This window comes from Heloderma suspectum, chromosome 2, assembly GCF_057233095.1.
Source record: "Heloderma suspectum isolate Gila_16-S chromosome 2, 16-S_ref, whole genome shotgun sequence".
NCBI lineage: Eukaryota > Metazoa > Chordata > Lepidosauria > Squamata > Helodermatidae > Heloderma > Heloderma suspectum.
Window position 1 is genome coordinate 311,319,317 of NC_139459.1, and position 24,866 is coordinate 311,344,182.

General features: G+C 43.9%; 1 protein-coding gene across 2 annotated transcripts; it reads left to right on the top strand.

Moving 5' to 3' along the window:
* Positions 1–536: 536 nt before the first annotated feature.
* Positions 537–16,909, top strand: OXTR (oxytocin receptor). 2 transcript variants are annotated; one of them, XM_084832491.1, is made up of 2 exons: positions 537–777; positions 1,203–3,293. In XM_084832491.1, exon 2 carries the CDS (start codon positions 1,516–1,518, stop codon positions 2,536–2,538), a length of 1,023 nt encoding a protein of 340 aa, XP_084688617.1. In that variant the 5' UTR covers positions 537–777; positions 1,203–1,515; the 3' UTR covers positions 2,539–3,293. The 2 variants fall into 2 exon arrangements, with proteins under 2 accessions (XP_084688617.1, XP_084688619.1); XM_084832493.1 differs by lacking the exon at positions 537–777 and adding an exon at positions 16,662–16,909 and having other exon boundaries at positions 1,516–2,434.
* Positions 16,910–24,866: the final 7,957 nt, after the last annotated feature.

The following is a 24,866-nucleotide window of genomic DNA, read 5'->3' on the forward strand; positions in this document are numbered from 1 at the left end:
ATAGGAGACCCAAGGTCCAATACCCAAGGCTGGCCAATCTATTTTGGCCCCCGAGCCAGAAATCCCAGAAGCACCTCTCCTTAGGAGTAAAAAGACAGTAACAACAACGACAACAATTTGGTGACTTATCACATGGCTGAGACATGTGACAGCCATGTCACTCTGCCTAATGAGAGGACCGGCCACCACGCCATATCACTATCTGCTTTTAAAACTTCCTTCACTTTGTCATGAAGCCATGGCATGGGCGAGATGGCAGGCTGTGGGGCATGCATTCTAGCTTGTTTGATTAAAAAAACAAGTCAAATCCAAACCTTGGGTGCGCACAGAACAAATGTTGCTTTTCTGGACTATATTCTTTTCACACATCTTAAGAAACAGCGGTGTGCACAACTAAAACTAAAATGGAAAGCAGTGAGATCTCAATCCAGTCTCCAGATCTTTGGTTTACTAGAACAGGAGTGAAGAGGCAGCCTATTGTGCCACCTAATGGTTAAAAGAAACTCCGCAGTATAGGGACGGTGGCAGTATATTTTGTCCATGAATGACTCCGAAAGGCTGACTGCAGCCCCCGCTCCTCCTCCCCTCCCCTCCCCTCCCCTCTGTGCTCCTGGATTCATTTGAGAGCAAACTTGTGGAGCAGCTAGATGTGACACAGGGGCAAACCCCCGCCCCTCACCTGAAATTCTTTGAAAATCACACCTGGAGGGTCATCTTAAATGTTCTATTTCAAAAAGAGGAAAGCACCCTTAAGCCAAAGAAAGTAATGAATTAAAGGTAAGAAAAAGGATTTATTTGCAGCTGAGAAGGACATGTAGGAAAGGTGTCTGTGTGCATCTATGTCTCTGTGGGTTTATGTTTAGTTTTTGTTTTAGCCCTTTGTATGTATTGCTTAATGCTTCTCTCTCTCTCTCTTTCTCTCTCTCTTTCTCTCTTTATATTTATATCTAACTGTCTGTCTGTGGAGAAGCTGGAATAAATACTGCAGCCCAAAAGGGGCTCAGGCAGCCAATAAGCAATGTTCATTGTTGCTTTAAACTGGAACAACCCATTGAAATGACTGAAACGCTCCTGAGATTGAATGAGTGCCTTGTGAGAGGGCAGTGTGCTGAGGATGACAGGAGACGATGTGGTATTGAATTCTGGTAAAACTCCTTCTTGCCTTGTTTTTTCCCCTTTCGTTCTCCCTGCCATTGCTGTAGGAGCCAGGAGGAACGCATTGAGTAATTTGGAAGGCATCAGCACTCCGCCTGCAGAGGGAAAAGAGCACTCATAACTCTACAGCCGGTCCACGTGCAAACCCAAGCGAAGGACCCAAACCCAAAGGAAGCAAACAGGATTTAAAGAGAGAGAGAGAGAGAGGCAAAAGACCAAATGGGAGTAAAGGGGTGTAAAGAAGAACGGAAAGTCCCGTTCCCAAGAAGGGGGAGGCTCTAAAGGGGACTGCAGTGCCCAGGAGGAGGCTCTTCTCTCAGACCAAACTAGCAAAAGGCACTGGATGGGAAGGAGCCTGCCATGGATCCTCTGTGCATATTGGGGAGCGATCCGCGGACTTACAACTGCTCCTTGAGCACTACCATGGAGAACCTGACTTCCCCAGCCAACGAGACTTTCCTCATAAAAAGGGACGAGAACATTGCCAAGGTGGAGGTGGCAGTTCTCTCCCTCATCTTCTTCCTCGCCCTGACAGGGAACCTGTGTGTGCTACTGGCCATCTACACTACCCGCCACAAGCATTCCCGCATGTACTTCTTCATGAAGCATCTCAGCATCGCTGATCTCGTCGTGGCTATTTTCCAGGTGTTGCCTCAGCTCATTTGGGACATCACCTTCAGGTTCTATGGGCCAGATTATCTCTGCAGGTTGATCAAATACTTGCAGGTGGTAGGCATGTTTGCTTCCACTTACATGCTGTTGCTGATGTCCCTGGATCGGTGCCTGGCCATCTGTCAACCTTTGAGGTCTTTACACAGGAGGTCTGACCGGCTGTCTGTTCTCCTCACTTGGATGGTGTGCCTTCTATTCAGCATCCCACAGCTCCAGATATTTTCCATGAAGGATGTGGATCATGGGGGCATTGATTGCTGGGCAACATTCATCCAGCCCTGGGGACCTAAAGCCTACGTCACCTGGATGACCTTGACTGTCTACATCATCCCCATGCTTGCACTGAGTGTCTGCTATGGCTTGATCAGCTTCAAAATCTGGCAGAACGTGAGGCTGAAAACAATCCATGACACCAGCCTGAATCTGACCTCCAGTAATTCCCATGGGGGCACGCTCTCCAGGGTCAGCAGTATCAAACTGATTTCCAAAGCCAAGATCCGGACAGTCAAGATGACCTTCATCATAGTTTTAGCTTTCATTATGTGTTGGACTCCTTTTTTCATTGTGCAGATGTGGATTGTATGGGATGAAAATGCTCCAAAGGAAGGTACAGTTTGCTCTCCTACTTTCCTGTGTATGCCTATGCAAGCATCATGCAATAATGATAGAGAGTTGCCACACAATAATTTCTTTAAAATATATTTCCGTTGAGCTCATTTTCAGTACAATTGATCTGCAATGTAGCATCAGGTAGATATTTAATAGGTATCCTAGCTATTTTATTTTTTTTTAAGATAGAACATGTACTAGAGTGATAGGACAAGGAATAGATGAGATGTGATATTTTGACACTTTGAGCATTATTTATGTGACCTTGGACAAGTTTCCTGGTATCATCTCTGTCCTTAACTGTGCTGCCTGAAAGTGAGAGATGCTCACTGGATGCTTTGGAAATGGGGGAAGTAAGCAGGAATGTGACTGGAAGAGAAGTAAGGAGGAATAAGAAGAATGAAAATGGAGATGTCTAGTGTATTATGGACTTAGATACATAACTTCAGCAAAGCCACTTTGGGTTAATCCTGAAGTGAGATCAAATGATAAAGAGATGTTACTGACTGATTTCTGAATGTTAAGACTTAACCTGGGGGCCACAGGAGCCTTGTGAATGCGTGTCCAAGTTATCAGTGACTAAGATTGCTGGTAGGTTTTGAGCAAAGAGAAAATTACAATGACGGGTTCCCTTAGTGAAAAGTGTAATACTCTTGTTCCAGTTTCCGTCTGCTTGTAAAAGCTTGTTTCCCATTCCCACACTATGGGTGGTATAACTAATCTCCTAGAAAATGGACCATATAAATAAGGTGTCACTTGCTGAGTGCCAGTGACTTTTCCTCTCCAGCTGTTACTTTGAGGAAGTGGACTCTAGTCCGTGAAAGCTAATGCCGTAATAAAGGTTAGTCTTTAAAGTACCACAAGACTTTCTGCTGTTTGTTTGTATAAAGGCTGGAGGTTCAACTTGTTCCTCTGAAAACCAGTGCCAATGGCTAATGGACACATTATTAAGGGCTTTGGCCGATCTCATCCCAGTGGTATCTGCAGTGCTCAGTTCAGGATAAGAGCTAGGAGGAGAGACGGTCTTTGCAATGTGAAGCACTCTCTTTTATCTAAATGGGTTGAGGTCACCTTTCAGATCGCTTCTTAACCACATCGCATTTATTAATCAGCACCCCCACTTTCAACTATGCAAAGACGCTAGTCAAGTCTGGCTGCTGATTCACACATGTTTGTCCATCATTTGATGACTGTGGTGTCAAGTGATAACTTACATGTGTGAATGAACCAACCAAGATTAAACATCACAGACTGCGCTTTCATGTTGCCTCACATCATCTCAAACACGTATGCATGTTTATACCACATTGGTCTGAGGGCTGAAAGTGTATTTTGCTGCACATCCTCAACCCATCAGGATCTGTAGTAAAATCAGTGCCACTTAGGAATGAGGGCTTCAGAGTTACCTATAGCATGACATCTGGTATCCCCAGGGCATTATATGCAAACCTCAAAGAGAGAAATGACATCAACATGTAGGAAATGTCTATCTGACATAACTCTGGAAAATAATTATATCTTCCTTACAAGTGAAGTTTGGCAAGGGGGTGCTGAGAGCTAGATAAGAACTGGACGCTAGTTAGTTTGCCATCTTTGTATTCTGTACCACGAACAACAAAGATACTTTTGGTACCTAAAGACTAACACATTTATTATGGCATAATAATTTCATGGATGTCTTAGATGATGAAGTGGACAGTGTCCATTGATAATGAATTTGTTAGTCTTTAAGGTGCCACATGTCTCATGTTTCTGCTGCAACAGACTGACACGGCTACCCCTCTGGAATGTATTCAAGTGGTATTATTCGAAGCTTTAGTAAATGATGTCATTTTCCTAGCTGCAATTATAAGAGGCACAAGCCAGGACCCCCAGAATGCCCAGCTACTAAAATGCAAACTTGGTGTGATATGCAGTCAGTATCTGCCTGTTTAACATTGCCCTTCCTCAGCTGGAAGGAGGAAGACACTTGTGTTCTCTTTTTGCATTGGAACTGGGACCCAATCTGTTGCAGTTGCTAGAATGCTGGGCATGGGTGTGAGAAACCCAGATTCAGATTCCTGCTTAGCCATGAAGCTCACTGAGTGGGGACACCTTTGTGTAGTGAGTTTCTCTCAGCCTAACCTGACTTGTAGTGCTACTATGAGCATAAAATCAGATATGCCCCTGGGTTCCACAGAGGAAGGGCATGGTATGAAGGGGATGAAATAAAGACTGGTCCCAACACTTTGATGCTGGGTATTGAAGCAAGACATTCTCCAGTCTTTCTTCCCTGCTATAGACTTCCAGCAATATATTCTGCTCTGTCTCCAGCTGACATAAGCCAGTGGCCAGCCAGCTACCGCTGTTGTTCCACCCAAGCCACTACATGAGGCAGTGCAGGCCAGCTGAGTTTGCTGGGTGAGGTAGCCCTAATTGACAATGATAGCCGTAACAACTTTCATCAGTAAGCTCCGTGGCCAGGCCAGGCCAGGCCAGGCCATGCTCGTTCAGACCTACGGCCTGACTGCTTTGATGTGATCTTCGCGCAATCTCTCAAGCAAGAAGCTAGTCCATATATAACGCTGCCTCACACCAAGTCGTCTAGCTCACTAGTGTCCATCTAGCTCACTAGTGTCAAACCGTTGGTCCATCTAGCTGACTGTCAGTGGCTCTCCAAGGTTTCAAACAGAAGCCTTTCCCAGCTCCAGCATCTCCAGGCAGATCTGAAAAAGATCCTGGAGAGCTGCTGCCTGTCAGCGTAGACAATATTGAGTTATATGGACCAAGGATCTGACTTGGTATAAGGCAGCTTATATGCTTGATGAACTTACTGCATGCTTGATGAACTTACATTTCATCAGCTGCAGCCTGCTAATCGCCTATTTTCAGGGGCTCAAATGCTTCTTGCTGCTTGTACTATCTCCAGTATCTAAACATCTGAAAGAAAGACTGAAGGATTTTTATCAAAAGTGCCAGACTGCCTGAAGTCATTATGTGCCTACTTGGCTAAATTGACCAGAGAGTCCTTTATCTTATTTACAAAGAATGTTGCAAAGTTTGAAAACCATCACATGCCCTCTAACAAAAATAGATTTGACAATAGCGACTTTGCTTTGTCCGCAAAAGGTGATGGAAAATGAAAAGCACGGAGGAGAGAAAACAGTAGGAGGAAAAGGAAAGTGAGAATGGGGAAGGGCAAAGAAACTGTCGTATCTCTCAGCAGAGATAACAGCAAAATGAAAGGTGAGGAAGAAATTCAATTGGGAATAGGGCTGATAAAAGGTATTAAGTGCTTCCCGTTATTATACGTCACAGCTTGAACAATGTGCTGTTTTGCTCTCAGATCCTTAGGGCACATTAGCTCTGAGATGGTGCTTTATTAGCCAAAAATTATAAGAGAGTTTCCAACCCAAATAGTTCTTTGAAATCTTTTGCCTGCTCTTTTTCAGGAATTGACAAGGGTGGAGAGCAAGGAAAAGGGACTATTTTGAATTTGTGGTTGTCCTTGAACTGGCAATACATAGGGGACAATTTGAGGGCAAGGAACCCCTGATGTCTGTCATCCTTAAGGAGAATGATGGACCAAAATCCCTTTCAGAAGAGCTGTTCCAGAAAACAAGCCCAAGGGCATCATCATGTGCTTGTACCAAATTATGGGGGGAAATGACATTCTAAATAACTGAAATTGGCCTTGAGTGGCAACCTGCTCCCTCTGTAGACCTGAAATACAGGGCTGGTTTACACATGTATTGATCACACTTCTTTATTCACCATTGTATGGCTCGCAGCTGTAGGTCAAGGCAAGAGTGCGCTCCCATGCCAGTTCTATGAAAGATGCTAGTGTCCTAGCCTGAGACTAATCCGGTAACCACTGTTGTGTCCATAACAGAGTTTAGCTAGCAAGAGCCGGGACACCCATGAAGGAGGAACACTTGTTGCCTAGAGAGAGACCTAGAGCAGGGATAAGCAACTGGGAGACTTCATGCTTTATGAATTGTCAATCCAAATGTGATATAAAGGAGAATCAATGCTGCTCTCAGGGGCCTTTGAACTACCATGAAACTTAATTTTTCATTACACATTCCGGATTAGTAGCAGATCCAGTCCAGTTGACAATTGCTATCCTAAAAAGATAAGTGACTTAAAACCCACATTCGTGGCTCATCTAAAACACAAAAGTCATGGGTGGCCACGTTGGTGTATTAGAATACCATCATTAGGACCAACTAAAACTACTCATGATTTGCATGTGTTTCAGAGAATACTTAATTTCCAGGAGATGTGTCCTTGAATTGGAGGATTTTCTAACACTTAAATATTGGACTTAGCTTTTAGAGGTTAGATGCCTTGGCTCCAGCGCTAAAAAAAACTACCCAATGTGTATTTACCCTTTATCTAAAGAACTACCTAAAATTAGCTTTGCAGGATCGGTGTCTGGTTTGTGTTTGTTTTATTTTTTGTTCTTGTTTTTTTGCACTTCTGCTCTCTGCCTTACAAAAGTCCAGTGTGTCCAGCTTAATGCTGAAGGCAGATCTAAGTAAGCTCTGGCATTTATATTTTCAAGAAGAAGAAGTAGTAGTAGAAGGAACAGACATTGCCATTTCTTTGTACCAGTAACTTTCAGTGCAACCTGTAATCTATTTTGCACCCATCTTGATCTAATAGTGCAAACCTATGCCTGTTTACTCAGAAGTCAGTCCCACTGTGTTTAGTGAAACTTACTCCCAGGTATGTGTTCACAGGATTGCAGCCTGAGGGTGGGGAATGCTGGGTGTTGTAGGGCTTTTTTTCTGTCTAAACTTACATAGGATTGCACTCTTAAGTCTTGCAGTTATAAGCTGCAAACGCTGATGTTTTTTCATCATGCTCAACTTTTTTCTCCCTCCCCACCTCCACCCCAAGAATGGCTCAGGAAAACTCAAAAGCTTGCTCACTACTTGGTGAGATTTTAGTGGTCCCTAAGCAAGTTAATACTTTTTACTATGGCTTCTGGATGTTTTTTCTTGACTAAGATTGCCCAGAAACTGAAGCCTAGCTTTTTTGTGTGTGCTCTGTGTGTTGTTTTGTGGTGTAGTGTGATACTCTGTGGTGGTGGTGGTGGTGAATTCTTTTTTCAATACATCAGCTAATTCAGTAAAAACAAAACAAAACAAAAAAACAGGATCCAAATTACCTACATTATGTGCAGGATTAGCTGAGGAAACTTCATGGTGGGATTATCTCTTGCCAGTCCTTGTATATATCTAGCTAACTGTAGGCTCTGATTAAAAGTTCATATTTCTATTTTTGGCAGGAGGAAGGATATTTCAGCAGTCACATTTCTGAGAATGTGGTTGGTTTTTTTAATGTAGCCTTGTTTGTTTGTTTTTTACTGGCCTTGTTTTGTTTTCTTTTACAAAAAAGTAAACTGATCCATAATTAATTACCTGTACTAAAGCCATATTAGAAGGATATGAAAGAATGATTGAAGAAATTACTCCAGAGAGATGAAACAGTCAGGGGAAGAGATCCCCAAGACTGCAAACCTAGCCATGGTATAAGTCCCACATACTATGCAGAAAGCCCTACAGACTTACTATAGAGTAAGCCCCATGACAATTCATCTGCAACCCTATACCCATTTACTTACCTGGGAGTAAGTCCCATTGAAAATGATGGGGCATACTTCTGAGTAGATATGCATAGGATTGCACTGTTAGCAGGACTTTTTACTAAGACAGCAAGCTTAGGATCATGCAATAACTTTCATTCGAGTGCTCACGGAAGGCTGCTATGCAACGAACTGGAAAGGTGTATATAAATTGCACAAGCTAGCAATCTACCAAGCAAAGCACTCTGATTAACAGCGGCAGGGCTGGGCCAGATGTTTGGAATACAAAAACACATTTGAGAGAGCAGCACGCTGAAAAGTTTCTTGATGAGCAAAATGTTTATCTTCCTCCACATGTGGAGCTGTAAGAGCCTTTCTGGAAGGGTTGTTGTGTTCCTATATGAATGAATGTGCGTCAGAAACGTTGAAACCTTTTCTCCTGCACTCTTCAAATATAAATTCTCTGCCTTAACGTTTTTGTTAATGGAGTCTTGTTTGGCCACCGTTTTGTTTTTCACCATGACTAAGCCTTGTGAGCCAAAGGAGGCTGTAGTAGGCAGTAAATATCATTTAGACCCAACTACACAAATATATTTGTACATTAATATATATGGCTTGAATCCAAAGTTCCTATAAGTGAACTCCACTCAGGGAATGCTCCCACCGGAGGAAGGGTGGAAGTTATTTTTACTGCTTCCTACTTCCCCCTGTGCTTCCTGAAAAGCTGCTCCGGAGATTGGGGGGCCTTCTAGAACAGTGTGGAAGATGGCGTGGGAGGCTTCAAAAATTGCCCCACTGGTGGGAATCTTTGCTGGATCTCAGTCCCACTCCCTTCTGGGAACAGAAAGAACCCTTCCTTTCATGGAAGGGACACTTTGGATCCAACCCTATATCTTAACATTGATTGCTTTTTTATGAGCATTCCTATTTGCAGGAGTGCCAAATCTATTTCTATCGGCTTCTATTATTAATGGTAATAAAGGGGAAATTATCATCAAGGTCATGGCAATCATTTTGCCCTTTTCATAATACTTAGCTTTTTTTACTTTTATTTGTGGAAAATGTGAGGAAGTGTGTGGTAAAAGTTCTACAACTAGGAATCCAAGGAAGTATCCACTTGTGTCATTTTGTCAGCGCAAATGATGTTGTGCTGGAGAAAGCTAGGTTCCAAACTATGCGCAAGACGAGAATCCAGCTAAGGTTATGTTTGCTCAAGTGTGGTTGCGCAAGTGGTTGCACGGGTGATTGTGCATTATGTTTGCAGAACTGGTTGTGAAACTGGTTGCGCGTTCCGCTTGTACAACTGCTTGCATAGCAGAAAGATTTGACAGACTTCTGCTAGTGCTATTTGAGTTTGCGGAATGACACCATTGGATACCGCCCCAAGTATCACAGCATCAACCACCCAGTGATCATGTGAAGGGGAAAGTTGCATGGGAGCCACCATGTTGATGGCCAAGGTGATACTGCTATCCCACAATTCACTCAGGCTGTTGACTTAACTTGAGTGGTTATCCAATTCAGTCTCACAACAAACTATGAGTTGGATCAACCAGACGCAGGAGCGGAGGTCTGCTCATGCAACAGGACCTCTCTGACTCTCCTTCCTTGTGCCCCCAAATGTGTTCCGGAGGGTCCCCCAACCCTCCAGAGCAGTTTGGGAGGTGTGGGGAAGCTGCAGGGGAAATCCATCTGGCCAGCAGTTTCCCTTCCACTGGTGGAATAACACCAATGGATACAACCCTTCTGATTTGGGCACTGTTTCCCTACTGTATGGACATAGCATTTGGCACCAGATTACCCAAGCAATCCTGTAACTGAGCTACATGTATTCTAGTTTTCTGCATCCAACTCCAGCTCTCTAACCAAAGGGCCTCACTGGCTCTTAAGGATGGGACAAAGGAAGTATCATTTGGCCCATGAAGGTCTTCCATTAGGTAGGGCTGTTTACCTTCTAAATTCCCTTTCGTCTTTCACTGTCCATAAATTAGTGTGACTTTTGGTTTGCTTAGTAGCTTGGAAATACATATATTTTGAGTGGCAGGAATAGTCTTGTGTAACTATATGTATTTGTATGCATGTGTGTGTGTGTTTCTCTCTCTCTCTCTCTTTTAAATGAGACCTAATAGTGTGTGTGTATGTATGTGTGTGTGTGTGTGTGTATATATATATATATATATATATAGAGAGAGAGAGAGAGAGACCTAGATGGGATCTGAAATTGAAGCGAGACCACATTCTTAAACTCCTTTGAACTCCAAAATGAAGATGAATTAATATTTTCCTTTTACTGCAAGGTTTCTTTTTTCCCCCTAACAGAAACTTGACAAATTTAGACTTCTCAGTCACTTTTAATGTACATTCTGTTAATAAATGTTGGTATATGTTGCCAGTTCATGGCCTTACTTAAAACTCCAAGGGAAACAGCCAGTTCCGCATTCATAGCCCCAGGTCCCTCTCATATATGAACTGCATCTAAGCTGCAAATGATAGATTACAACCAGCTGTCCCACCGCCCCCAAACACCTCGACAGATTTCTCTTCAGTCTTTTTGTTCCTGAGCTAATTTGGAAGAACTGCCCTGCAAATACATTTACACATTATTACTACAATTTGAGAAAACATCTGTGGAATGCTACTAACCTTAAAGGAAATTAAGAAGTGAAGAAATCCTCAGAATTAGCTCATTAAGACAATTCCCCCCATCCAATCCCCCACATGAGTTCCTGAAACATGTGAAAGCTTCCTCTTCCATGTAGATTGACAGACCAGCTCTGTGTGCAGATCCAGTTTTGTGTATGTAATTACTGATGGAGTGAATGGGAAAGATCTTGACTGCATGGCTACATTAGAGTTCCCTGCCATATGTAGATTGTGTCACTTGTATTGGAATGAACCCAGTTGTTGAAATTGTCCTTGAAGCTTGTGTTAGGTCCTACCTAGGATGTATGGACATTTAGTACTGGGGTGGAGAACCTCAGGCCCAGGGGCCGAATCCAGCCCTCCTGGAGTTCCCCAGGTGGCCCTGCCTCCTTCCCCAACCACTGATCACTGGCAGTTTCCCACCTTTTGTGCAGTTTTTCCCCCCATTCTAAAAGACTGAGATGCCTCTCCTAAGGCTTAATTACTGGGAATATGAGCTTTAGAGCACAATCCTATGCAGGTTTAGACAGAAAAAGTCCTACAACTCCTAGCATACCCTAGCCAGCTGGCTGGGGAATGCTGGGAGTTGTAGGACTTTTTTCTGTCTAAACCTGCAAAGGATTGTGCCTTTAAGCTACAATATATTGGTACTTCTTTTGCATTTTGGCCTCACCCCTTCTGTCTTTGGCCCCACCCCTTTTGCCTTCAGCCCTTGAATGTGGCCCTTGAGAGCTTCTTCAACCCTAAGGTTCCTCAGGGCCGAAAGAGGAACCTTACGCCTGATTTAGAATAACAATTTTGCACTAATATCCAGAGGGGTAGCTGCATTAGTCTGCTGCAGGAAAAACAACAGTCTTGCGGCTCTTTAAAGGATAAGATTTATAAACATGCCAAACCTGAGCTGTCAGGGTCCAGTGGAATGGCTGAACATTTGCACGGAATAGTTTTCCTATGGATCTTGCCCTTCTTTTTCCCAAGTTCAAAATATTGAATAGGGGCCTAAACTGTTCAATTTAGAAAGGACCCATACTGAAGATCCGAATTTTCCTTGTGAATTGTTTCAATGAGGAATGAAAATTCAAATTCAAACATGTGATAATATATGAAATGCTAGCCCTAAGCAATAATTATTAGCATTTCTTTTTATAAATAGGGCTTTATTGATTTATTCATTTAGAGGTAATGGACGTGTTTCACAGTAAAGAGGACATTTCAGAGAAATTCCTCACACCATGATTACTTGGAGGGGATGGGAAGGGCAGACATACTAAGAATGCTTAACAGCTCAGGCTTAAGCATGGTTACTGAGAAAAACAAAAATTATTTATTTCATAATAAGCATGCCCAAGATAACAGCATAACAAGCTCTCTGTGTTATATGAAAGGTTTTCAAGATTTCTCCCAAGGGGGATCATCTACACCTGGCTTTTTCTCCGGGGCAGGTGCGAGTTGTGGTCCATCATGGCAGATGACGCAGTCACCACCTCATAGCCATCCGTGGTTTTCGCCTGGGAAATGCAGAGTTCCAAGGAGTCATTTTGCTGCAATGTTTTTCATTTGCTACGGGTGGGGATGTCAGAGAATTCTGCCACGGATCTCGGTGAGGCCGAATGCCAGTGCATTCGGCCCCCCGAAATCTGTGGCGGAACGAAGCCCCCCCCCCCCCCCGCGAAAGGCGCGCGAAACAGGACACCTACTTGCTGCCGTTTGCGCTGACTTACGAATGGTGGCCGCGGCCACCATTCACTTCATCACTAAATACTTACGTAGCCTAACATGGCTAATGCAGGGATGCCATTTGCATCCTTGCGGAAGCTGTGATAGGCTGCGTAAGTATTTACGTAGCCTATCATGGCAAAAAAAAAAAAAGGGGGAACGCAAAGGGCGGCTGCCATAGCTGCCGCCATTTGCATTCGCTGTTTTGTTTTTTTCCGTGATAGGCTATGTAAATATTTATGTAACCTATCACGGCAAAATACAAGGACGCAAATGGCGGTGGCTACGGCAGCCGCCATTTGCGTTCCTGCAGGAGGCTGCCCAGCGGCCGGATGTCCGGCTGCGGGCAGCCCTGGCCGATGGCTCCGTGGAATGTCCGTGGAGCGGAGCTGGCTGGAGAGAATTTCGGGGGGAGTGATGGAGCGCCTCCCCCCCACCGCAAATCACCCTTCGAAAAGGTAAGTGACTTTCGTACATCCCTAGCTACGGGTTTCCCCATGCTTGTGAGCCGTCTGTCCCTTCCCCAAACAGACTTTACATTTTCAAGTGGATGTGTTGTAGGCGAGTGTAGTGCCTGCGTCACTCTGTGACGCCCCTTTACTCCCCCCATCCCTTCACAGCTGAGCAGTTACAGAGGCACACAGGGGCGTTTTCATCTATTTAATCACACTTTTGCACCTTTTTGCAGCTTCGTATCTTCGCAACGGTTGCTTTTCGACTCAGTGCCCAAGGGCTGGGGGGGGGCAGGGTCTTGGGGGGAGGAACAACATTGCTTTGGCCACCATTTCGGAGCGATGGCTAGGCATGTAGCACTCACGCTTGTGAGTGCGAACCATCACGAGAGTCTCAGGCTGCGGAACTGACAAACTGATGGTGTGGAAATGAAGGAGCACAAAACACCCACTTCTTACCTAAAAAGGGATGGAAAGCCACAACAGACCCCTTAGATACAAAACAGCCACTGAAGTGTCGCAGCCCCACACTCACGGGACTGCACAGCTGTGTATTTCAGTATAATGGCAAAAAAAGGGGCACGGCAACTCTGTTAGGGAAGCGCACAGTACATTGCGAGTGTATCGCGGGGCACTGATTCGAAGCCGCATTGCTGCGCAGTTGTGACGGGGTGCAGGGTGAAAGCGGTGCCATGTAGATGGGGCCCCTGTGTTCATGCTGGGATGTTACATTTGCCTGTATCTACTGAATTATTTTTTCTTTCTAAAATGCCCAGCTGTGTGATGATGCTTACATCAGGGTAGTTGTGTATGTGTGTGTGTTTTAAAGATGAACACTGCAGGTAATATACAGTAAATATAATCTACTACAATTACTATAAAACCTGGGTAAACTTTTGTAAAGAGAGGTAACCGGATATGAATATGGTTCAGCCCCATAACATTGTATTTGTCAGGATATTGTGCTATTTTTCTTAGTTACATAACTCACATATATTGAAAAAGTTAGCTACTATTGCCAAGTCTGATGAAAATCCATGACCAGTGTATGGACCATTTCCAATGGGTCGGACAACAATGGCAATGAAAACAATTCCTCCTACAGGTCACTCCTGCGGGAATATCTATCCATCTCTCTATCTGCATGAATTCCAGAGCCTTGAAACTGTAAAGCAGCCTTCTTCAACCTGCCCTCCAGATGTGTTGGACTACAACTTCCATCATCCCCAGCCAGCATGGGACCAGGTTGAGGAAGGCTACTATACATTATAAAGAGGCATGGCTATGTATGATTCTCAAAGGATGGGGTGACCAAAGACAGAAACTGGTATTACCTAATGTCCCCATTTACACGTGTACATGAAATTGCATGTGTATACGGTATATGTAGCCAACAAACTAGGAATATAGGGACCCTTTGCAGAGGTATGATGTTCACATGGTACTTTTTACACTGTACTTTGACAAAAGGGTAAATTAATAGAGGGGTGCACCAACGACAAGATTCAGTGTAGACCCCGATTCAGCTGTTTCAAAAACAGACCAATTTGCCTCAGGACTGATTTGGAGGCTGCCCGATTCAACTTTGGCCCCAAATCCAAATCTTGATTTGGAAATCCAAAGCTTTGTTGACTATCATTGGAAATCAACAAGCAGGTATAACTTTTTTGGATGATGTCTAGAGGCATAGCAGCCACTTCTAAGGGGATGGTGCCGGCCAATTCTCAGACAAATAGGTGCAGGTGTTTTTGTGCCTGATGCCTTTAAGTTGTTGTGTGTGTGTTTTGGAACTACCAAAATGTTTTATTTCTAGGCAAAATTGGATGAAGTTTGCAGGCACTGTTGTTGCACTTTCTGAGCACTAGGGCCCTGAGGTAATGGTGAGTCAGGGCCTGGGAGGCTAAGCATAATGGGGATCCTTCAGGTTTCATTGACAAAGGATGGGCTGTGTGAAGGGCAGAATGGATAGATTTGAAGAGATTTCAGGAGAAAAAGGAAGGAATAGAGTCAAAGTGGGTATATTCAGAGTAAGGGGAATACAAGAGACCTCACTTCCTGGTTGGTCACAGTCACTTGGGAATGTACATTCAGCCCTTCTGGGCTCCGGGCTTCTGGTTATGGATGGGTCTCAGGTTCATAATGTGCCATCACCCACCTGTATATCTAAAAGTGGTTCTGGTGGGGGGGACCAAGCCATTAGGGACCTTGGAACCCTGCAAAAAACAAAGTAGATCTTGTGTAAGCCTGAAATCTGCTCACCCTTCTTCTATGACATCTGAAAGACAACTGACAGAATTTCTTTCTTTTGATGTAAGTGTCCCTGATTAAGCTTTCTGGGTATGAGTGGAGATGCTTGGAAAATCAGACCACACAGAAAACACAACGTGTTGCTGAGTTAGCAAAATGGCTGGCAGTTTTAAAGCGAAGCTAATGAAAGGGAAAGCAAGCGCCTTCTGCCCTTTCCATTTTTTCCCCATCTGGCATGCAGATACAGTGACTCCAAGAGGCCTTATTCCCTTGAACATTAAATAGTGGCAAGCAATCATCCTGTAATTGCTTTTTTTTGCAATTTTATATCTTTACTGTACCACAAACAAAACAACGGGACATAAATTCTGTGAGAGACTGCAAACACAGTTTTGGCCTTGCGGTAAAAGTTTACTAGGATGTCACTTAAACACAAGAGAACTTTAACCCACTTTATGGTGTAGTTGTTGTTTGCAACAACAGGTGTGTTGTTTGCAGTACCCTGCTTGCGCTAATTAAGACTGCATAAGGGAGATTTCAGTTTTGGGAGTCCCTGCCAGACTAATTCAGATTTAACCTGAAGTTGCTTATATAAACCAAGTGTTAATATTTGAAAAGGTCTGAGTCTTTTGTTAAGTGGAACATCTGGAAATGCATACCTAAAAATGACATAATTTTAATTTGTTAATTTTCTCTCAGTAGTAAGTAACAGTGGATTACAAATATTTTCATATTTGGAATCAGTAAACAAGCTGACACACTGAAACTCTCCCCACGACCTGAGTTCAATCCCAGCAGAAGCTGGGTCTCAGGTAGCTGGCTCAGGTCGACTCAGCCTTCCATCCTTCCGAGGTCGGTAAAATGAGTACCCAGTTTGCTGGGGGAAAGGTAGTCACATGACTGGGGAAGGCAATGGCAAACCACCTCGCTGTAGTCTGCCATGAAAACGCCAGAGAAAGCGGCGTCCCTCTAGGAGTCAGCAATGACTCGGTGCTTGCACAGGAGGAACCTTTCCTTTGAGCTAAAATTGCTCCTTCACCCTTGAACATGCGTTTTTTCCAGTCATCTCTGTAATGTTTTCCAAGCTCCCCATCAAAAAACAAAGCATGGAGTTTAGCTCCCTCCACACTACCAGGGACACTCTACCACCCAGACATGGCTTAAAATATTTGGTACCTGAAGCAACCCACCCCACCCCATTTGGGGTAAAGATGGACGACAAATCATTAAGTGATGGAGAAATTTCTGCCCTTTAAAAGTATGCTTAAAAAATTGCTTCCTCGGACAAATAGACTTATGCAGCCAGTCCTCCTCCTGCCAGATGCCACAGAATCACCATATTCTGGCCTCCTAGCTATAAATTGGTCATGTTTCTTGTCTTCTACTTCTAGTCATTAAAAGTGCAGTAAGACATGTGGAGCTATGTATGATGAAAGCAAAAACCAGGCAGTATTTCTCAGTCTGTCTCTGACTTTCATGCTAACGGTGTGTGTGTGTGTGTGTGGGGGGGGTGTCCTTTCTATGGCAGATCCTGCTGTTCCTAAAATTCACAGAACTGCACGCTGTTCATTTTCTTGTGTATTTCCCTTCTACAGAGTTGCCGTTCATAATCACCACACTCCTAGCAAGTCTGAACAGCTGTTGTAACCCCTGGATCTACATGCTTTTCACTGGTCATCTTTTCCACGATCTCCTGCACCGGTTCCTCTGCTGCTCCTCTCGGTATTTAAAATCTCGGCAAGGATGTGACCTGAGCGTTAGCAAGAAAAGCAACTCCTCCACCTTTGTCCTGAGTCTCAAAAGCTCCAGTCAGAGGAGCTTCACACAGCCATCTACCGCATGAGGAGGAAGAACCCACCTCTCCATGAACTTCACCATAACCATAACAGGCTGGTTCGCATGATCACAGCAAGGGAAACAAGCCATGGTGGCTTATTTCTCCCACCACACGTGCCAGTTGTGTGCCGGCTGGATTTCCCTAATTACCTTCACTGGTGCAGCTTGCCATGTCATCCAAACCCGGGTGGCAGAGCTTGGGGAGGGGGCAGCAACCCTCAAACAACAGCCTGTGGGTTATTTGAGGGTTGCTGTCCCCTCAAACAAGCTATGCCACCTGGGTTTGGACAACACAGCAAGCTGTGCCAGTGCGGGTAATTAGGGAAAACTGGCTGGTACGTGTGGTGGGGTTAACAAGCCACCGTGGCTTGTAACCATGTTGCGATTGTGTGAACCAGGTCAATGAGTTGGGTAGAGTGGCATTAATGTGTCCATATTGAAAAATGTAAGGTAGAGATATATTGGGGTTGTTTGGATGTAATTACATATATACAGAATATATATATTATATATATAATATACATACATACATACATACATACAGATATATATATATATATATATATATATATATATATATATATATACACAATATATTTAAAATGTGTGTATATATATCTATAGGCTACTCGTTATTTAACTGAGAGGCAGGATAACAGAAAGCTGACTACAATCTAAGTAATAGTTCACATAGCGAGCAGATCATTCAGGGCTTTTAATGCTGTGTTTTTCAAACGCATGATGGGTTCCACAAGTCTGTGAAGCCACTGGTGAAGCATCTGGCTATATATACAAAGAGCATGAATAAGAGGAGAAGAGCTTCTCCTATCTGAGTGATGGTAGAGAATGGATCAGAAGGGGGGTGGAGTCTGTCAAGCCAAACCACACATACCACAGAATAACATCGGGCAGTTTTTCCTGGACCGAATCATTCAGGGTGCAGTCGGTGAGCTCAAACGTTTGAATGCCCCGCCACAAAACGACTTTTCAGCAGACATGTAAAAAAAAAAACTTCTAGTCATTGGGAAGGATCATAGGCTAGTCCAATATACTCGTTTTTGAAGTTTAGAAACCATATTTCACGAGAAAACATTAAAAAATTAGACTCCTCGAGCTGAAATGAACATGCACAAATATTCAAAAATTCAATAAATGTTTTCAAGTTGCACCATTCACATTGTTCAATGAGAAATTTTGAAGCAAAATTTCAGCTCTCAAGCACCATTGCTATAACTGTCCAATGTTATTGCACGCCATCCACCCAATATTGTAAAAAATGAGACAACGCTGGTTTTCCAGTTGTTCTATGGGGAGCTGCGGAACATACCAGGGTTCCTCAATTAGAAAAAGAATAACTTGTCTGTTACCACTGAACGTCCCCTGCAATGCACAGGGATTTGTTTTAGGGTACACTTTTAGTTCACAATGTCTACACTGAGACCCAACACAGAGACCCAACACTTCCCACGTCAACTGAGTGTACACTCTAGAACATGTCCCAGAATTCTCTTCAATACTTAAGACACAGAGAAAAAATACATGGCAGACACACAGAGGCTCCTTGATAGATGTGGCAAACAATATTCACACACTTGATAAGCGATCAGTACTGTCTGATATGAAATGCCATTGCATGTCAATGACCAAATACTGCAAGGTGTCACCTGTCAGATATCAAATGTTTAGCCTTGAGAAGAGAAGATTAAGGGGAGACATGATAGCACTTTTCAAATATCCGAAAGGCTGCCATGCAAAAGATGGAGCAGAAGTGTTCTCTGTTGCTCAGGGCAGGAATAGAACCAGTGGGTGGAAATAGCAGGAAAGCAGGTTTTGGCTAAATGTTAGGAGAAACTTTCTAATGGTGAGAGCTGTTCAGCAGTGGAACAGACTTTCATGGGAGGAGAGTATTTTTCTTTGCTGGAGGTATTTAAGCAGAGGCAGGAAGGATGCTCATCTGTCAGGGATCTTGTAGTTGCATCCTACACTGCAGATCCCACATGGAGCAAGGAGTTCTAAAATTCTATGGTTCTATGAAATACTTAAAACAAATATCATTGGATGTGAAATGTGGAAGTTCAGCATTCAGGGAATATTCAGAGAATATTTGGGCACCCATCAGAGTCTGCCAAGAATAATTTTGAGGAGAATGTTTGGATGCAAATATGTTTTAGGTGTAGAGATTCTCCATCTGCAGCCTGATGTGGTTAGCCCTGGTGAATCTTTATCATGTGATTCTACTGCATGTATGTATCATTTGGCTCTGTCACTTTAAAGCAAACACCCTTCAATGGCTGGGAATAAGTCTTGAGGGTATTTCTGTTGCTGATTTTGATCTGCATTCCAGCAGGTTTCAACTTTTTTGCATTGTAAATGAGCATAAAGGATAGGATAGGGTAGAAATTTAAAAATTAATAAATCATGCTAATAGTATTGACATAAGGTGCTTGTCTGAAAGGAGAATCCCAGCAACAGTTCAAAACATATGCGAATCCTGCTCGGCTGACTCCAAACTACCACAGTTTAGGTTATCAAATCAGTAAGATTTGTTTCAGAAATGAAATCTGTCTTTTATATTCATAAGGAAGTTTGTATTGAATAATGTCTGAGGCTATAAAAGCTAATTCACTTGAGGAAATTTATTGGACAGGTTGGATCCATTGCCTTTTTCAGAGTTGCATCAACATGACAATACCACCATATGTATTCAGGAAAAAGCAACTGTGTCTTAGAGGAGTCCTAAGGAGTCCACTGAGTACTCCTAATAGCAGGAACAGTTTGCAGGCCTTTCCTTACACATCCATGCAATTTTGTTAAAAAAAAAAAAAAGAAATCCTTTTGAAAGTTGGTCTGCTGGTTTTATTGGAAATTGTTATGAAGTTCAAAGTCTTTAAGAATTTGCAAAATTAAAGCTGTGGGTTGGATCCTGAGAAACAAGGGTGGAAGGAAGCTTACAGAAGGGAACTCACATTCCCCCCTCTGCTTCACCCTCAGCCTTCTGCACCCATGGAAATCCTCTCCTGAGTTGGGGATTCTCCTGAATACCATAGGATGGGTGAAAGGGGGCTGCAGTGGAAAGGCCAAAATCGGGCAGAGAATGGGCAAAAAATGGGCAAATTGCATAAGTGAAGCTCCATCTCATCCTATGCTGTTCAGGAAGGTACGCAGAGAAGCTTACTGGGGGGACTAGGGGGCTGCAGAGGGGAGGAGAGACCAGGGGTGGCCCAAGACATTTCGCTACCTGAGGCAAAGGACAAGATGGCTGTCCATATTCCATTCCATGTACGAAGGCTGACTTGACTGACAGGCCTGTCTTCAACACTGATGATGGGATAGTATCCTCAACTGCCCCTGAAGGCTGCAAGCTAATTTGGGGGTTGCAGAGCAGGCTGCATGGTCCACAGCTCCCTCCTCCAATACCTTGCTGCCATCTCCCACTATCTGCTGCCTGAGGCGACAGCTTCACTTTGCCTAATGGTAGGGCTGGCCCTGGGAGGGACCCCTTTCTGTGAACCTCCTTCTGTTCAATGATATAGTTCTCAGGATCCAATTCTGTGCGTAAACAAATTGTTAACTACATTTTAAAAGCTTTATTTAAGATGTATAGTTATCTTATTGTAGATAAATATTTGATAAATATTATGTGGATATAACTTTCTGCTGTGTAACTCATGCAATTACTTTTAAAAAAGAAAGAGTTTATGTAAATAAATTGGTGTTCTTCTTTAAGAGGAAAACATGGCAAATGAAAGAAATGGATGGAAACCCAAGAAAAACAAACACACCAAATCACACACAAAATGTAAAGGAAATGTAAAATGTAAAGTAAATGTAAAACCACAATGCATCAAGCAGACAATATGGCATGCCTTATTATAGAAGTACTCATTTCATATTTATTGAAATATTCATACAGTTACAGTCTTTCTTCAACTCCTGCTCATTTTCCAGAAAGATTTCCATGTCAACAGGCATGCTGCGGTGTAAACCTGTAGTCCTTCTGGACACTAAGTCGGGGTAGGGGGTGAGGAGGTTATTGGTGAAGAAATGGGGCCGAAGGCAAAATGTTTGCACCCTCTCCCATTTGGCTTTTCAAGGTATAGGAGCTCTCTGGGCAACCCAATATAGCAGCCAAATATGCTCAAGAGACCCAGTGTGCTGTTGTGGCTAAAGTGTTGGACTGGGACTCGGGGGTTCCGGGTTCTAGTCCCCATTTGGCCAGGAAGCTCACTTGCTGATTGTGGGCCAGTCATTGACTCTCAGCCTAACCTACCTCACAGGGTTGTTGTGAGGATAAAAAGGGAGAGGAGGAAGTCTATGTAAACTGCCTTGGGTTGCTTGCAAGAGGAAAAAAGGGATATAAATGTAACAACAACAACAACAGTTAATATTAATACTGACCCATGTAACAAAACTCAAATAACAAGAATAATAAATTCTCTAACCCTGTGGATTAGCAGTTATAGTAGCCTTCCCCAGCCTGGTGTCTTCCAGATGATTTGGACAACAACATCCAGCATACCTGGCCATTGGCCATTCTGGTTGTGGCTGATGGGAATTGAAGTCCAAAACTTCTGGAGGGCACCAGGTTGGGGAAGGCTGGGTTATAGGGTTAAAGGGATATATTCTTTATTCTTTATATTCTAAATGCAGCTGTCACAGTAAATCCCTACCCTGCTAGTAATTCTTAAAGCAGGAAGAAGGATTGTAACCGTCAGTGGCTGAAAGAATAGTGCTATTAACTGGTCAGGTCAGAGGGTTAATATACAGATGGACAGCATGAAAACAAAAGGGAACCCTGTCCAGCATCGCTCTAAAAGAGGGGTAGGCAACCTATGGCCAGTAGTGCAGTGGAGCCAGGACTCACAGGGACACCAGCACTCTTTTATTAGCAGGGGTGCCGACATCATCTACCACCCCCCTCAGAATTCCCTTGCAGTAGCCATGGGGAGGGGGATTAATTTTCCCAGCAATTATATATTGTTCCTTGTTGTACTGTGAAATATTTGGGGTGGTTGGGTCTTGAATGAGCAATTAAAACCCATTAGCTTCACAAAAGGCGTGCTCCGAGCAGACGAAACTGGTTTGTTGATATGGGTCAACACAGCTGCCTGTAATTTTAGACTGGCCTTGCGGGCGTGGCTATGGGGATGAGTGCTTGCACTACACCACTGCCTGTGGCCCTCCAGATGTTTTGGCTTACAACACCCATCAGCCCTAGCCAGCATAGCCAATGGTGAGGGAATTGTGGGCCAAAGCATCTGGAGGGCCACACGTTGCCCATGCCTGCTATAGAAGGAAAACAAATCAAGATCGGTAGAAAGGATATCAGCTGCTCCTTCTCCTTGCTCAGCCACTGCTGTTCTCAGAGCAGGCTGGTGAACAAACAGGAGCAGCAAAGATGAGGCGCGGTAGGGCCATGGACCTCCAGGAGTTGGCAGCGAGCCCCCTGCTGAGCCATGAGCCTTGGCAGGAGGCCAATGATACTGGCCCCTGCTGGGCTTGAACCTTTCTGCCTGGCATTCACCCAGCATGCAGCCACTGTAACAAGAGGCAAACTCCATGGTGGGCATAATTAGAGAAGGGACTGAGAATCCCCCTGCCAACATCATGCTGCCCCTATACAAATCTATGGTGCGGCCACACTTGGAATGCTGTGCCCAGTTCTGGTCACCACACCTAAAAAAGGATATTGTAGAGCTGGAAAAAGTGCAGAAAAGGGCAATTAAAATGATTAAGGGGCTGGAGCATCTCCCCTATGAGAGAAGATTACAAAAGCTGGGATTGTTTTGCTTGGAAAAAAGAAGGGTAAGGGGGGACATGAAAGAGGTCTACAAAATTATGCATAGTGTGGAGAATGTGGGCAGGGAGACATTTTTCTCCCTCTCTCATAATACTAGAACCTGAGGTCATCCCATGAAGCTGATGGGTGGGAGATTCAGGACAGATAAAAGGAAGGACTTCTTCACACAGCGCATAGTTAAACTATGGAATTCACTACCACAGGATGTAATGATGGCCACCAGTTTGGATGGCTTTAAAAGGGGGTTGGACAAATTCCTGGAGGAGAAGGCTATCAATGGCTACTAGTCTTGATGGCTATGTGCTACCTCCAGTAGCAGAGGCAGTATGCCTATGTACACCAGTTGCTGGGGAACATGGGGAGGGTACTTTTGTGCTCATGTCCTGCTTGTGGGTTCCTGGTCGACACCTGATTGGCCACCGTGTGAACAGAATGCTGGACTAGATGGACCCTTGGTCTGATCCAGCATGGCTCTTCTTATGTTCTTAGGAATAGGCAACCTGGTGCCCTCCAGATGTTTTGGATGGCAACTCCTGGAAGCTCCTGTTAGTCCCAAACATTTGGATAGTACCAGGTTGCCTACCCCTGGTCTATGTAGAGGGATATTTTTGTGGTATGGGTGTGTGTGTGTGTGTGTAGAATCAGTCATGTGAACCCTAATCTGTTATCTGTGGTACTACACCTTGGACACACACAGTAGCCTGGACACCACAGTAAAGACTAAGGGATAGTCTGAACAGTTTCTGGATGTTTACAAAAATGGATCAAGTAATCCAGGGCACAGCTAGTTTGTGACGAAGTTCCTTCGGATTTATTTCTTGGATTTTAATTTTTTAAAACTGTCTAGAGGCTAGACAGATGAAAATTAAAACTCAAGCATGATGCCTCTCAACATTTTTATCAGTTGGCTTCCCACAGCAACAGGTGTCTCCTGGAGGGACTGTGCCAGCATCAAGCATGCCCACAAATAGTAAATAGTCCCTCTGAAATTCAAAGCATGTTTTGTTTTCTGCCTATTTGAAGATAGAGTCCCAGGTGTTAACATGTGCCCTTTTTCAGGATTCTGTTTAATTAGCATGAAGATGGTATATGCATTTCCTTGCCAGTTGGTCAAAGCAGAATGATCATGGAGTAATTAGCATTTAGTATGCCACAACCATGGATTATTCAGTATTCAGTTACATTCTTAATATCTTTGTTCCCAAGGCAGCTCTGCCAGTGGAGGCCTCCCTTCTAGGTGAGGTGAAGGTGAGCAAAGAAGAGCAGTTTAAAACACACACACACTAATCTCCATAGCTCTCATCCGGCAAACAGGCTTCTCATGTCATTTCACAAAGAGTTTGAGTCCTGCTGTGTTGCATTATTGATAAGGAATCCGACAGCATTAGTTGCACCCTGACCAGGCTTCACTAGAGAGGTAGCACAGGCTAGTGAGGGAGCCATGCAGATTCTTCAACATGCTCTGTAAACAGTCTTTGCAAACAGATGCCTAAATTGGCCAAATCTGGATCAATTCATCTCTTACCCAATGTGTTGTGTACAATCCTCACTGGTGGGCTAGGCAACATCTCAGATTTCACGTAGGTCTGGTGTGCAGCAAAAAACTGCTGTGCTTTGCTAAAAAAGGAGCAAAAGGCAAGTGGGATACTGGGTCCTTGTTGATTGAATATACCCTATAGGTTAGCCTTCCCCAGCCTAGTGCCTTCCAGTTGTTTTGGTCTTCAACTCCCATCAGCCCCAGCCAGCATGGCCAATGGTTAGGGATGCTGGGAGCTGTAGTCCCAAACACCTGGAGGGGTACCAGGTTGGGAAAGGCTAACCACTCAAAAGTTTCCAGAAACAAGTTGGGAGAGGCTTTGTGTGGAGAATTTGAAGTATGCTTTCCTCTGGGGCAGCCTGTTCTAGAAGGCAGATGGTAGGGAGTACTAATGAATGTAGGCCCTAGGCCAATTCAAGAGTGTGTTGGTGGCAATGTTAACCCACTGAGTACAACACACATACATGCCTATAAGAGCTTACAGTAACTCCTTACCCTCAATCCTATGACAGTATCTTTGGAACCTACATGTCTCTCACATGCGGTTGCAGTCCAAAGGAACATTCATGCTGTTTCCTAGACCTATTCTCCAACTGTAAGCCTGCAATGCCTATATCAGAATAACAA